The sequence below is a fragment of the Camelus bactrianus genome, chromosome 10 (assembly GCF_048773025.1).
Source record: "Camelus bactrianus isolate YW-2024 breed Bactrian camel chromosome 10, ASM4877302v1, whole genome shotgun sequence".
Lineage (NCBI taxonomy): Eukaryota > Metazoa > Chordata > Mammalia > Artiodactyla > Camelidae > Camelus > Camelus bactrianus.
The window spans coordinates 45,271,586-45,287,653 of NC_133548.1; the positions used below are offsets into that span (position 1 = coordinate 45,271,586).

At 42.7% G+C, this 16,068-nt stretch overlaps 1 protein-coding gene and 1 pseudogene across 1 annotated transcript; both read left to right on the top strand.

The window, feature by feature from the left end:
* Positions 1-329: 329 nt before the first annotated feature.
* LOC105061863 (olfactory receptor 51I2-like) lies at positions 330-2,515 on the top strand (annotated as a pseudogene).
* A 9,302-nt stretch (positions 2,516-11,817) lies between these two features.
* LOC105082472 (olfactory receptor 51I2-like) lies at positions 11,818-12,899 on the top strand. Its single transcript, XM_010972037.2, has one exon. The coding sequence runs from the start codon at positions 11,818-11,820 to the stop codon at positions 12,754-12,756; it is 939 nt and encodes a 312-aa protein (XP_010970339.2). The 3' UTR covers positions 12,757-12,899.
* Positions 12,900-16,068: the final 3,169 nt, after the last annotated feature.

The following is a 16,068-nucleotide window of genomic DNA, read 5'->3' on the forward strand; positions in this document are numbered from 1 at the left end:
TAGTCACCATGTTAATATATTACAATGGGCGTACCTACCACCATCTTAAGCCTCAAGGCCTCCTGGGGGTTGAATCTTTCACCTGTTTGATGTTAACTGCTGTAGCATTCCTTGAATGGCTGTGCCCTGCCCCCTTCCTGTCTCACTTTCAATCATTAATTCTTGAGCCAGGCCTTTGTGACTCCGGGGAGGCCTGGGAGACTAAGGCTTTTCCAGAAACAAGAGCAGGCAGAGGACATGGGGAGGAGTGTGCCCCAGGAAGGTCCTGTAGGGTCCTGCTGGGTTACAACTGTGTTGCCTTGGCCTTTGCAGACAGGTCTGAAACACCCATGGGAATAGAGCAAGAGGTGTCCACTGGGACCCCACCGCAAGGAGCCTGTTCCCAACAGGGTTTAGCTGGGAGATATCACAGCTTGCCACAGCCCCTCCACCGCTCAGAGCCTGAGAGGCAGCTTCTGCGCAACGCGATGTGTGTGGGGTCTGCTACAGCCTTGGCCTAGCTTGGGGGAAACACAGCCCCATCGTCCTGGAGCACCTGGGTCAGGCTGGGGCACTTCCTTGTAGCTGTTCCTCTGTCTTCTTATTTGTCTTCTCTTCCTTCTCCCTCTCCAGGTTCAATGTTCCAGCCACTGTCTTTTTAAAATCCCTTCTTGGACCTGCATGCCCTTTTCCTTCCCATTTTTATATTGTTTCTTCTATATTCTTTATCTCTTTTTCTCTGTCTCTTCCCCACTCTCTGCCTTTCCTGCTGCCCTTTGATCTTTCTCCCTCTGACTTTTCACTTCTCTCTCCATCCTTTGCTCCCACTTTTTGCTTGGCATGAACATGGAGAAAAATTATTAAGGAATAGAAAAGAACACTCAGCTGAACTCAAGCATCATCTCCAATGAGGACAGGAAAGAGGTACTACAAGTGGCCGGATTCTGTGGCAGCTGGCTTTTAGTTAAGACAATTTTAGACTTCCTTATAGTGGAATATGTGACATGATGAAATGAAACTCAAGGGTGGGGTGCTCAAGAAGTTGGGGGGGCATGTGTCTCCTTAAGACAGTCTCCTCTAAAACCCTCAGTGTCAGTTCCTTTGTGCAGTACTAATCAGAGCTCATTATGTTGGACGGGTTTCCCAGGGCTTATCCAGTTCCTCCTCTCTGCCTCTTCAGACCCAGTGCCCTTACTCAGCATCTCCATCCTTCAGCAGTAGTTCCCGGAATCTGTTGTCCAAAACACATATCCCTCGGGTAGAGAATTTCTCTCTGATTTCCCATCTGATTGTTCATTGATATAAACTGAAAATTTTCTGGCAGAAAAACATTTTCCCCCCAAGGAAAACATAAAATAATAAAGTACTCAGTAGTGGGTAATTAAACTGAAACATTAGGAATGATTCATGAAAGACAGAAGGGATCTAACAAATTCCAAAACTAGTAGGCAAAGCCACTCAGCCCAGGCTCTGGGAGGGTCTTGGATGCGCCATAGAAATACTGTGCAATATTCCTAAACGTAGCTCCTTCCTCGAATGGTTGTTTCTGAAACTCTGCAGTGCAAGAGACCAAAGGGAAAGATGTAAAATGCACTGATGACTCTTATCAGCCTTTCTCACAACCTCATTTGGTCTGATGTAAAGGCAACATTTCTCATCATCTACTCTTGAGTTCGAAAGTCTGTGAGAAGGAAAACAATGGTCTGTTACGGAAATTAAAGAATGCTGCTTTTTAACCACCCATAGGAAAAATAAGGTAATGAATAGAATGTCTTCAATGTTATAGTTTTCCTTTCTCAATTTTTCTTAAGCTTTTGCAATTTGCTTTGGCTTGTCTGCACCATAATTTATCAGCTGCCCTCTGCTTCCATGCCCGAGTGATTGCCTTTAATGCCTGCTTGGCCCAAATGTTTTTCATCCACCTCTTTGCTCGGACAGGGTCTGGCATCCTTCTGGCTATGACCTTCGATCGCTATGTGGCCATCTGCAACCCACTGCGCTATGCCTCCGTGCTCACTAACGCCCGCGTCGTGGTGATGGGCCTGAGTGCTGTCCTCCGACGCTTTGCTCTCACCCTGGTCTTACCACTGCTGCTGCAGACTGCCCTTCTGTCACCCCCAGAACATTCTCTCCCACGCCTACTGTCTTCATGCAGTTATGATAAGGCTGGTATGCTCTGATGTCTCCCTTAATAGCCACTATGGGTGGTCCATTGTGCTATTCACCTTCGGCCTGGACTCTGCACTCAGTTTCATCTTCTATGTGTTCATCTTTCAATCAGTGCTAGCCATCGCCTCCCGAGGGGAGTGCCTCAAGACACTCAATACGTGTGTGTCCCATATCCTAGCTGTGCTCATCTTCCATGTGCCTATGGTGAGTGTGTCCCTTGTGCATCGCTTTGGAGCTGGCCTGCCCCATGCTGTCCATATCCTCGTCTATAATCTACCTCTTTGTGCCTCCCATGCTCAACCCTATTATCTATTCCATTAAGACAAAGGAGATCTGCCGCAGTGTGGGGAGCCAACTCATGACCTGAGGACGGTCGGCACTAACAGGATAATAAATCTTGAGTGCTGGCGTCAGGCTTTGAGGTTTATCTGTTAAAGACAATCTCTGTCCCGCCACCCCTTGAAGATGTTTGCGTCAAGGAATCTTAAGCCTTAAGGACATCCTATGCAAATAGGATACCAGTGACATTATTAAAGAAGATATAATCAGCACACAAGTTAACAATCTTAGCACATGGTGGTTTACGATTAGGGTAAAGGTTACAATGCTTATGCCTACGTGAAGGAATGCATGCTTTGAATTGTCAAAATTGTATAAATTGACTGCTGGAAATAAACTCGGGGTCCATTCTGAGTCTTGCGTCTTGCGGACTTAGAGTGTGTCCCTCTCAACCCCACCTTTGTTGTCTTGTTGTCTTCTTTCTTTTCTCAGTCCTGCAGCACAGGTTTTTGGACCTGCTCATTGTCGGCTGGCTCCGACACCGCAGATTTCTCAAGATGCTCTGCAGGGTTATGTCCTGACTCTTTGGTAGATCTAGAAGCCCTGGAAGATTTGTGTTGGAGGAAGAACCATCCGAACACCAGAGGAGGAAAGGATCAATGGATGTCAGTGTTATGCTTTTTGTGAAAGGATCAAACATTTAGTCTAGTATATGGGCCAGCACCTGCCTGGACCATCTTGGGTTTCATCCAAAAATCAACCATGTCAATGTTCTCTAGAGACAGAAAAATTATCTCTTTTCAAGAGTAACTTAGAGAATGACAAATATTACTACAATGTTAGGAGGTTTTTCCAAAAGGACCAGGGAACAAACTTCAAGACACTTGGTAACAAGGCTGGGGCTTCTGGTTATGGGCTTGCACAATTCTGAAAAAGACAGAGGCACAGATGGAGTAATTGCGGGCTGGGAATCACAGCATTATCAGCATGCAAGTTTAGCTTGGGTGAGCAGTTTCGATGCAATCAGGATCCAAAGCCCTTCTTACCTTGCTGCTTGAAAAGCTGAGTTTTAGAGTCTGATAACTGTAATGCTTAATTTCATGGGTCAACTTGACTGAGCCTCAAGGCATCTGGATGTTTGGTTTAACGTTATTTCTGGGTGTGTCTGTGAGGGTAGTTCTGGATGAGATTAACATTTGAATGGATAAACTGAGTAAGGCACACGGTCCTCCCCGGTGTGACTGGGCCTCATCCAATCCACTGAATTGCTGAATAGAATAAAAAGCTGAGTGCCTAAGAAAGAATTCTCTGTCTGATCATCTTAGAGCTGGCTATGAGCCCTCTCCTGCCTTTGGAGACCCTCCAGATGGGGACTGCAGCTTTCACCACTGGCTCTCCTGGTTTTCGGGGCTTCAGACTCGGACGGTAACTGTGCCATTGGCTCTCCTGCGTCTGGACTCCTGAGTCTCCGTATTGTGACAGTCAGTTCTTTATAATAAATTTAAGAAATCTTTTTGTACACGTATTCTATTGGTTCTGTTTATCTGAAGAACACTGACTCATACAACAGCTACGATACTAAAGCAGTCAGAACTAGACTTCAGGATTCTTGGCATGTTCTTTTTACACAGGAGGCCCTGAAATATGTAGGCACTTGGACCTGCCAACCACCGTTGAACTCAGTGGCCCTTTGTTTATATCTCTCCTGTGACCTCCCTTCACTCTTTCATGTCTATCTGCTCTCCCCTCATGGAATCTGAGCTCCCTAAAGCCGCAACCTTGTCAAACACTTTGCCCATCCACATCAGACATACTGTGTCTCCTCCATTCAGAGCGTGGCTGATGATGAGAGCAATATGAAAGAATTAGTGAGAACCTGGATGAGTAATCCATAATAAGTGATAACAGAAGGAAATCAGGAGTGAACAAATTAATAAATGAGTATTTGAACTAATAACTAATTTCCTTAAATCAGAATCTCGTATTAGGAAATATTTCTTCTCCCTCGGTGCCCATAACTCCTCTATAGAGAGAAATGCAAATTAGAGGTGGCATTTTTTTCCCTTTGTTCTTTCATTTTCCCAGCTTCATTGAGTTGTAACTGACATATAACTTTGTGTAAGTTTAAGGTGAACAACATGATGACTTGTTACACACAGACACTGTGAAATGATTACTCCTACAAGGTTACTTACCCCATCCAAAGAGGTGACCCTTGAGTGAGTAGACTGAATTCAGTCTTAATTTCCTCAACTGTAAAATGGGATCTCTGATTCAGCTACCTCACTTGTTTATTTCAAAGAGTATATAAAATGAATTGTTCTGAAAATTATATGATAATACGCATTGCTTATTTACTCAGTGTTTGTATTCAGCAGAATCAATGTAAAATCCAATGTTTAGCTTCAAAATATCATGTGCATCAGCCATGGTCTAAAGAAATGTTTTGTCTAAGATTCTCTTGAACCCGAAATGTTACGGAAACGACAGGCCAGTCAAGAAACAAGCACCACTCGGAGGGTTGGAGTACTCAGATGTATTACGCCAGCGGGCTCAGAGGGCCTTCTGCTCCGAAGCTCTGAGCACCTCCAAGATGTGCGCATGAGGTTTTATAGGGTAAAGTACAAGCTTGGGGTATTAGGCCAATAGGCATGCAACAGCTTTAGCAGCATTATCATCACAAAAGTGGAGGCGGGGAGGCAGCAAACCAACATTCCAAAGCCAGATATGTCTCTTTGAAAACCTAGCTGGCTAGCAAAAAAACATGAACAGCAAACCAACACTAATTAACTTAGATTTACAAGTTAGTCCAGCAGAACTCAGATCAGTATTCCAATACTTAGACTTGTGAGTTATCTTGTTAGCCCAGCCCAGCCTCTCCTTCACATTCCTAGACCTGTGAGTTATCTTGTTAGACCAGCCCAGCTTTTCCTTCACACAAGTAGAACTGTTCCACATCTGCTTTGTGTCCTCATTGTACTTGGAATGTACCTTAATCATATAAGTTACTTTGGGCAGCTTGAATCCTCAACTAGACTGCAAGCAATTCATGGGCAGCAAGCCTGTCTTACTTATCTCTGTACTCTTCAGTCTCATTAACATAGCCAGACATCCTCAAAAAAGTAGTTAGGACATACTCAAAAACTATACCAGACATACTCAAAAACATACACATCTATCCATCCATCCATAAATACACACATACGTATATATAATGAATTTTTATGTCTATTAGGAAAATAAGAGCTTATAATTTTTTTTTGCCTCCTGAATAATTTTATCTATTAATTCAGAGTCACTTTAAACAGGTTGTGCATGTGTGTGCCCATGCCCCAGAGGTCCATAACCAAGAGCTGGAAAGTGAGTACTTCTGAACACTGAAAGAAATTTCTATCACTGTTTTGTGCAGTGATCTTTTATTTATGCACAGCTTAACTCAACACATTTGCATTAAACTGGTGTGACTTCTTCCCATTCCCAGTTATTCTCTCATCAGAATATCAACATGTCAACCTTAGATCATTATAGCAGCCTTTACTGATTTCCCTATGTTATTCAGCCCTAACCCAATCCACTCTGCAAATTACAGAAATGCATTAAGGAAAATTTCATTATATTATTTCCATTTCCATTACCATCAAGTCCAACCTTCTGTATGGCCCAGAGGACCCTATGTGATATGACAACTCCCTTCTTTCAAACTTTATCTTGAGCCATTGCCCCTTTGTTCTTTTTGTTGCAACTTTAATGATCTTTCAGTTCCTTGAATATTCAAGGTTGATTCCTTACACGTGGCCTTCACAAGTGCTGTTCCCCAAGTCTTGGAGGCTCTTCCCTTCATCTGGCTGGCTCCTTATCTACTATCTCCCAGCTTAAATTGCCCTGTGGAAGATTCCTAGCCTAATAAATGCTTATATTACATTCTCTATTGATCTCTTCTAGGACCTTGCAGAGTTGTGATTAAGTGAAATGGCATATTTGTTTCAGAATCTGCAAGAGGTTCAGAAAGACAGAAACAAATGTTATAAGTCTTGGAGTGAAGAGAGATCACTCAGAAGAGGAGCAGTGAAGGGTCTTGTGTACACGCAACAGCTCAATCCTTGCAGAGGGAATGATTTGATAACAGAGAATAGACAAATACAAAATTGCTTAACTGAGCTCAGAAAATGGCCTTTTGAGAGGAAGAATTCTAATCTAACTGTTTGAGATGTTTTGCATGTGGAACAGAATTTTTAAATGGCTTCTGCATATCTTAACATAGCTAATACATGAAGACAATGGATATTATATTCTTAATGGACAACCATGGGGAAATTGTGAATTCATTTTCATAGAACTGGTTACCTGACTTGTAAACTCCTCTGAATTCAGTAGTTCTCAACCAGGGGCTATTTTGTCCCTCAGGGGACATTTGGTAACGTCTAGAAACATTTTTGGTTGTCAAAAATGGGGTAGAGCATCTATTAGGTTAAGACCAGAGATGCTGCTAAATATCTCACAATGCACAAGACGTCACATTACAACAAAGAACTATCCCTCCCAAAATGTTAACAGCACTGAGGCTGAGAAATCCTGCCCTAATTACAGACTCGAAGGAGTTATGAATTCTAGGATGTAAGTAGAGGTTCCTGAAGAGAACCACTGGAAAGAGCGAGGCCTCACCTCACACCCAAGAACGGGGCAGGGAGTTACACGGCACTTCCCTTGAAGCAAAAGAGAGGATCCTCGAGAATTCTGCTCAGGAAACAAACGTCCCCTGAGGTTTGGGGAAAGCGAGGCATAGCAGACTGGTTCCTTACTTATGTCTGAAAATCTGAATAGAGCGATAAAAGCTCCCTTGCTGTTCTGATAGCAGGATTGAATGGGAGCCTATTCCTGTTCTGCGGTAGGGCATTTGTTGCAACCATTTCCTGGGTGGGCTACATGTTACAGCGTGCTGTTGTCTGAGATCTTGGCCAGAAGAATGTATGGTTTTACAAAGGGGGCCTGGCTTGTGGATGGAATCAAAGGCAACCATATATTAGTTTAAATCAAGTGGAGAAGGAAAAGATGGGGAGAAGGCTCTTCATTCATCAAGGAAAGCACCCAATGAAAGAAAGAGTCAGCTCTAAACACTTAGCATGCCTGGGACACATGACAGCAGCTAACTGAACCATAATCAACTGTGAATCTTCCCCTTGCCCTTGTGGCTTCTCAGGGGAGGAGGAGCCAGAGAACATGCTTAGCAAGTGAAGGATGGGAGAAGACGAAAGGCTGTGCCTCTGAACCCTGGAAAGCGTGACTGTCCCAAGAGGCTGAGCAGTCTAATAGTCACCAGAGGATGTTTTATTTTCTGAATGTGACCAGGACCATAGGGAACTGAGTTCTCATCCAAGGGTAAGGAAAGAACTAATCCTTTCAGTACATTTAAAGGAGTAAGAAAAGTAAACTTATTTTCTCATTAGCCCTTATTTGTCGTACTAGGTCAACAGATCACAAAATGCTGGGATTTCTTAGAAGGTAACGAGCTCCTCTCTTATATGCCTGCCCAGCGGCCACCAGACGGTGTCTTGCATTGGGTAGAGAATTGCTCTGGCAGGTTGCTGAGTTCTTTTTCAGCTAAGAGTATGTGCTTTATTCTCAGTAGTCGTGGAAAACCTCAGGAGACTAGAGCCTTCCTGATGTGTTTTCAGACATGAAGTCAGCATCACTCTTTGCTCTCTCTCCAGGGTCTTAGAATGAAACATAAAAGAGGCCGGCGTGAACGCACTGTCGCAGCTGGAGAGAAGGAAGTGTAGTTCTGTGGGTGTCTCTCATCTGTCTGTCTTCTGGTGAGTTCTGAAACCCAGTCGGGGTGAGCTAGCGGACTGTCCTGAAGCCTGCCCCAAGAAAGGGTTAAACTGGGAAAGGGGTAGGGTGAGGTGCTGAGGGAGAGACTGAGTGGTGGTTATCAGATAGAAGCATCTGAGCTGAGTGGGCAGAGCAGGTGGAAAGTTCTGTGGACTTGTGGTTCTTGCCATGGCACTATCTGATTGTGTGACTCTGGGTAATTCACTGTATTCTCTAGATTGTTCCCTTTCCAGAATCAGTTTCCTTGAGATCCATGTTTCTCTGACTCATTAACATTGTTGCAAGTTCAGAGAGGAAAGCAGGACTCTGAGTACAAGAAAGGTTCAGAAATCCAGGAGCAAAGTGGTTACTACCAGTTCCACGACTCTAACAGCAGAGCCAGCTCACATGGTCTTACCTTATGAATTCTGAGAAACAATATGTAAAAGTCACCCAGGAGATTATAAAAGCAGGAGAAATCAGCTAGTTATAAACTTTAGATGAGCATGGATAGATAAGCATTTCTAGATTTTTTTATAATCCATGATGTAGATTAACAGCTATGGCTTTTGGGGGGAGGTATAGCTCAGTAGTAGAGTGTGTGTTTGGCAAGCATGCAGTCCTGGGTTCAATCCCTAGTACCTCTATTTAATAAACAAACAAACAAACCTAATTACCCCTTCAAAAAAAAAGCCCCCAATACTATGGCTCTTAGAAGACCCTTTCTATACACACTTCCAGTCCCATCTCTACCTTATTTTTGTTGTCCTTAGCATCGCTAGCAAATCGTCACAGCTATTCTTTGCTTGACCAAAAATTAAGAAGGAAAATAAAAGAACATCAAAGCCATAAAGGATATTTTAAAATTTCCATAGAGATAGTTATAAAAAAGAAGAGATTGAGGTGTAGAAAGAGAAACAGATTTGCTGAAGCTTACACAGCCAGGACATGCCAGAGCACAGTTAAATCACAGGACGTTAGATTCCCAGGCCAGTACCTGTTCCCCTACACCATCCTGGTTCCTATAAGGCTTCAGTTAAAGAAAGGCTCTGGGTTGTGGGGTCAGAAGAAATTGAGTCCAGCATTGAATGCAGGTACTTTTTACATCATTTTCACCACATGAATCTGCCTTTAGCCACCCTCTCTCTTCAAGGATACCTGAGAAATCTCCATCCAGACACATGCACCTCTATTTTCTTTATCCATGTCCTTTCCAGCATCTTTGTGATGCCTCTCAGACCTCAGTGGGGTCTTCATATCCTTTTTTAGAGAGTCTTATGTATCTTTATTTACACTGAGGTTTATCAGCTCCTTGATCTACTCTGTGAGGCAAGCTCACCGCAGTGAGCCTTAGTTTCCACTTCTGTCGAGGATTAAAAAAGTAGATGGTTGTAAAGGTCCATGCAGAGTGTTTGGCACATAGCACATGCTCCATAAGCATTGGTTTTCTCTCACTGCGTTCTTTTCTTCACTTGCATCTAGACAACCGCCAAGTTTAGTGGCTGCCAGATATGATAAAGGATATGATCCTGAGACTGTCAGGCAGCCTTTTTGCCATGGATACTAAGGTGTAGATAGTCAAACCCAGAATGCCTTTGGCTCTGCCTTTCACAGAATCCTGGTTTCACTGAAGCCTGTTTCCTTCTCCCTTTTCTTCCTGTTTCCTTTACATTAGCTCAGTCCTCACCTGTTTTTGCTCCTTACCTTCCATGAAGCTGTGTAAGGAGGAATTGTAGTCAGGTGGGTAAAACAAGAGATGGAGAACTTTGGAGTCCTGGATCCCAAGGAATCACAGTTCTGAAGGGGAGACGTGCCTGCACGGACCGAACTCTAGGACCAGAAGGGGTGTAATCAATCCAACTCAGACAAGTGGCCACTACCTTTTTACAAATCTGGAGAAGGTCTGAGTTCTATATTGATGGAGAAAGTCCAGGAGTCTTTCCCAGAGTGTTGATGTTGCATGACAAAGCATTGCAGCATCTCTGTGGCCTTCAGGTACCTAAGGTTCCCAGGCCCCCTTCCTCTGCCATTCCCATCAGGAAGGACTCTGAGATCATGCTCTGGCCTTGCTTTGTCAGAGGTTAAAGAGGAAAGGAAAAGGATAATAGTGGTACATATTTCTGGGGTTCCCTCCCCGCCACAGAGAAGGGTGCTTTATAAGCCTGAAACACATCTGCCAGGTGAAAAGCTTTTTGCCTTCTCAACCTCTATCCATCATCAAGGAGTCAACATGGAAGGGTTTCAAAAACAGGAGAATGATAGGGGAACGAAAAATATCACTGTCAGAGGGAAGTAGCTGTGGGTTGGCCTCTAGGAATTGGGTAAGTAACACAGACGTGCCACTGTAAGAAAAACTGAGTAAATGCAACACGTGAGGTTGGAAGGAGTGTCTGTGTGGGTGAGCGGGTTAGTAGCTGTGAGCAGGTAGGAGTCTATGAACATGCAGGTGGAAGTGTTTGCTGTGTGAGGACACGAACCGATGTGTGCTCTTGAGTGTTATGCAGGTGTGAATGCGGCATATATGTCAGTGTGGACAGAGAGTACGAGCAGGACATGTGCATGTTAAAGTGTACAAAAGTCAAGAGGGAGTGCCAAACACATATTTGTATAATAAAAGTAAGTTTGTGAGACAGAGAGAGATGTGAGTGAGTGCTTTTACAGAGTATGAATGGGATCCAGCATGAGGCTGTCGTGAAGGTACATGAATGTGTCTGTGTGAATTGTGTATTTTGAGAGTCCATATGACTGTGTGTAAGGGTGTGAAAATCTCTATTTGGAACAATGCTGTCCCACAGGCTGAATGTTAGTGTACCTAGAGCAGATTTAAGGGAGAATTCATATTTTTTCCCCCAAAACAGGGGTGCCTTATGCCTTTGCACAATGAAATAAATTCTTTTTGTTTTTTTGTAGCAACTCTTCCAATGAAAGGCTGATGTCCAGAGGGGGTCAGTTCCCTCCAAGTCCCACTGCGCCTTCCCCATCCTGAGTGTACACACATGATCATTCAAACCAGCTCTGGGGAATACTTTCATTTATCAGTGACACCACTGAATTAAATGACATTTTCAGGGGAAATTTTTAAATTTCCAATAGTTATTGATGGCTCAAACTCATAGTGCCCTTTTATAATAACTATCTATGAATTGTAATTAACTTACTTCCATTCAAACTCTCAGTGTCCTATAAAAACTAGCTATTATTTGTAGTTAACATATTTGCATTCAATGATGCTTGTAAAGCAGTTAAAATTGTGGACAATATCGTTAAAGTTTTTTCTTGGTGACTGATATGTTTAAGCATTTATCAATATCTTCCTTTTTCCATAAAACAGAGCCCAGGCCATAAAATATTCCAGAAAACAATAGCCCAGCCCATGCCTTGATGATCATAAAACATGAAGAAAAGAAGTTTGCCTGTAGTGTCCCCGAACCAGTGATTTCACGAGTGCATCAGCTCATACTGTGTAGACACCTCCTGCTGTGTCTTTTACTCCCTGATTCCCTCTCCTCCAGTAAGTGCAATTCTCACAAATCTCTCAATCAGAAGGTCTGACCCTGAAAAGCTCTCTGGCTTCCTCTTGTCATGGGATTGTTCAACGTCACTCACCCTGCTTTCTTCCTTCTGACTGGCATTCCGGGTCTGGAGAGTTCTCAGATCTGGCTAGCCGGTCCCCTCTGTGTGATGTATGCCGTGGCTCTTGGGGGCAAAGCAGTGATCCTGCAGGCGGTGCGAGTGGAGCCCAGCCTGCACGAGCCCATGTACTACTTCCTGTCCCTGCTGTCCTTCAGTGATGTGGCCATGTCCATGGCCACACTGCCTACCGTGCTCAGGACCTTCTGCCTCAATGCCCGCAACATTGATTTCCATGCCTGTCTCATCCAGATGTTTCTCATCCATTCCTTCTCCATGATGGAGTCAGGCATTCTGCTGGCCATGAGCTTTGACCGCTACGTGGCCATTTGTGACCCCTTGCGCTATGCGACTGTGCTCACCAACGAAGTCATTGCTGGAATGGGTTTAGTGGTGATTGCTCGGAGCTTCGTCACCCTCTTTCCCCTTCCCTTCCTCATCAAGAGGCTGCCTATCTGCAGATCCAATGTCCTTTCCCACTCTTACTGCCTTCACCCAGACATGATGAAGCTGGCCTGTGCTGATATCACTATCAACAGCATCTATGGACTCTTTGTTCTCATATCCACCTTTGGCATGGACCTCTTATGTATCTTCCTCTCCTATGTGCTCATTCTGCGCTCGGTCATGGCCATTGCTTCCCATGAAGAACGCCTCAAAGCTCTCAACACGTGTGTGGCACATATCTTGGCTGTACTTGCGTTTTATGTGCCAATGATCGGGGTCTCCACAGTGCACCGCTTTGGGAAAAATGCCCCACGCTACATACATGTCGTCTTGTCCAATGTCTACCTCTTTGTACCTCCTGTGCTCAACCCTCTCACTTATAGCGCCAAGACCAAGGAGATCCGCCGAGCCATTGTCCGCGTGTTTCACCGCATCGAAATGTGACTTCACATTTGGCTTATAATCTGTTGGTTACTGTAGCCATAGGCTGTCATCCGTGGGGTCATTTTCATTATCATTATCATCATCATATCATCATAATGAATAAGATAGACTTTTTATACTGAGAGAAAAGTAAAAGATCAGGAATGGAGCTGCAAAACTTATAGCACAAAACAAGTGATCAGTCCATTCAGGAAACAGTGGCATTTATAGAAAGATAAATGTTAGAGGAAATTGAGTGACCAGACAAAACCTTACAAAGGGGATTAATCTAAGCTAGGAATCATTTCCTATAATGATAATTATTGCTAATATAATGCTAATTAATACATGGAGTCCTTAAAAGTTCCAGATTTTGTTTGAAATTATTTTTGCATGAATACACTTAATCTTTGTAACAATCTTACAAGGTATAGAGAGTTAAGTAAACTGTTCAGAGTAATACAGATAATCTGTGACCCAGAGGAGATTCAACACTAGTCTGTCTCCAGTATCTGTACCCAACCGCTACAAATCCTGCCTCTCTAACTGACATCACTATTAACATTACAACTGCTGTCCTTGCTTCCACTACCATCATCGTTCTCAAAATTTCATGAGTTGTTTTAACTTCACAAAGTGAAATTTGATGTGCTGTCAGAATTTGCCATAAGATGTATAAACAAGTATGACCCAGGAAAACTGATAGAGGCTGACGTCTAGAAAAAATTCCAGGTTCCTCTCTGCCTCCCTTATCTGCCCACCACTCAAACATGTCCCAAGGAAAACATATTTAATAGCCGAAACCATTCTTCCCTCTTCCCACTGGTAACCATTAGTTTGTTCTCTATATCTGTGAGTCTTTATGTTGTATTTGCTACTTTATTTTATTTTTCTGATCCCACATTTAAGTGATATCGTACTGTATTTGTCATTGTTTGACTTCTTTCTCTAAGCATAATGAATTCTAGGTACATACATGTCATTGAAATTGGCAGAACATCAGTCTTTTTATGGCTAAAAACTATTCCATTATATATATTATATATAAATATAGTATATTAATTAATATATACATATATATATATATCACAACTTCTTATCCATTCATCTGTTGATAGACACTGAGACTGCTTCTATATCTTGGCTATTGCAAATAATGCTGCTACAAACATTGAATGCATGATCTTTTCAAGTTAATGCTTTATTTTCTTTGGATATATACTCAGGAGTGGAATTGCTGGATCTTATGGTAGTGCTATTTTTAGTTTTTTGAAACCTGCATATTGTTTTCAACAGCAGCAAAACGAATTTACATTCCCACCAACAGTGTACTAGGGCTCACTTTCCTCCACATCCTTGTTAACATTTGTTATTTCTGGTCTTTTTGATGGTAGCCGTTCTGGCAGGTGTAGGTGTTATCTCACTGTGGTTTTGATTTGCATTTCCCTGATGATTAGTCATGTTGAGCATCTTTTCTTTTGCCTCTTGGCCACCTTTTGGGGATTTTAATTCTCTGCCACACAATGACGTAATGAAAGATGTCAGAAGCATGTGCTCTAGAATTTCTAGCTCCAAAAAGTCTGGAGTAAGCAGAATAGAGTTTTTCATGATTTATGCACTAGAAAATATTTTTTAAAGCTTCTCTTATATAGATTTTTCTTGCATACTCTTTCCTTGATACAAGGGAGGTAGGATATATTAGAAAATCCCTTGACCTCATTTTAGTGCTTACGAGTAAGTCGAGCATATGTCTGTATTACACTAAAGAGGACACCCTATGGAGATTAATCTACTCACACAGAACCTGGGCTAGAGACCTCATAGCAGCATTGCATACAGTTATTAGATTTTTTTTTTCTTGTACAAGTCTTTATTGGTGAAGTGTTAGGAAACAGAAAAAGGGAACTATTTCTTAATGGAGATAATATAATATTTAAAATCCAGGTTTCAAAAATATCCAGAAGTACATTAAGAGACTCAGAAGTGCCCTTGTTCACTAAATTAATTACTTTAGGGGCAGGATTGAATAACGTAACTCAGTAAGATATCAAACACAAAATAGTTGGGATATTTAGTGGTCCAGAGGCAGACTCTGGTCTTCAGTCAATGTAAATAATGACTTTTCTGATTCATACAAGAAGTTATTTAGTTCAACATCAAATAATAATAATAATAATAATAATAATAATAATAATAATAATAATAATAATAGCAATCCATAATGCCTTGAGAGTTATTTTAAAAGATTCTGCAGATGCAGAGACAAGGCTTGGAAAAGCTGCTATACATGAAAAGGAGGTGAACACTCATTGATTCCCACCCCAGGGAGCAGGAGGAAGATGTCCTTTTCATCACAGGCCTAACTTTGATACCAGAAAGGACAAGGAGCAGGGAGTGGGAGCCTCCTTGAAGAGGCTCGCCCCCTCCCCACTCTTTCCTCCTTGTTCTCCATCATCAATTAGAAATGCTGCCTGTGTGCAGAGGATAAGGGAAAAAGCATTTTTAGGTTTCACCTCCTCCTATGAGGCTGGTGCCTTAAAAATAGATTCACAACCTCAGCCTCCGTCCTAAGAAAGCCAATGATATGTAGAAATTCTCTTTCACCTCTTTTTATTTAACAAGGTTTCCTTTGAACTCAGCATCTTTTCCTCTTAAAGTGGTAAAATACCTGGATTTTGGCATAGTGAAAATAAAAAATAAACTCTTATACTCCTTTTTGGTGAGGGGGGGGCATTAGGTCTGCCCCTAATTAAGAAAATGAAATACTGAACATGATTCAGCTAGGCTGGTGAGAGGCTGTTTTCAGATTTGTGGAAAAAAAATCTCTGAGTAATAAAGGTCATTCCTTACAAGTTAAACAATGAAAGCAATAGTGTATTCAACAGTGGATTGAGTGATACAGTCATGTGCAAAAACAAAAACAGAAACAAAAACAAAAAGGTCATTCTTTTGTCTGATCTTGTCGTGGGTGCATATGTCTTCCTCCCGGGCTGGTGCCGGGTGGTCAATGGAGAGAGAAGACAGAGAAGGAAGTAGAACAAGAGTTATGGGAGGATAGGATCCCTGAACTCAGGGCCTCACAGAGTCTCACAGAAAAGTTTATACGGCTAAATGTCATATAGAACTAAACAAAACCCACATTGCATGGACGTGTGTGGTCCCAGGAAGTGGGAGAACCTTACAAAGGAGAGGGTGGTAAAGAGGGTGATGGATGGGCCCCTGGACACGGCTCACCATCTGCGCACTTCCTCAGTTCCACAGAGAGGTCCAGCCTGAGCTCATCGAAGCCGTCTCCGGACCTGATCTGCTCTGCTAGGACAAGGCGACTTTGCT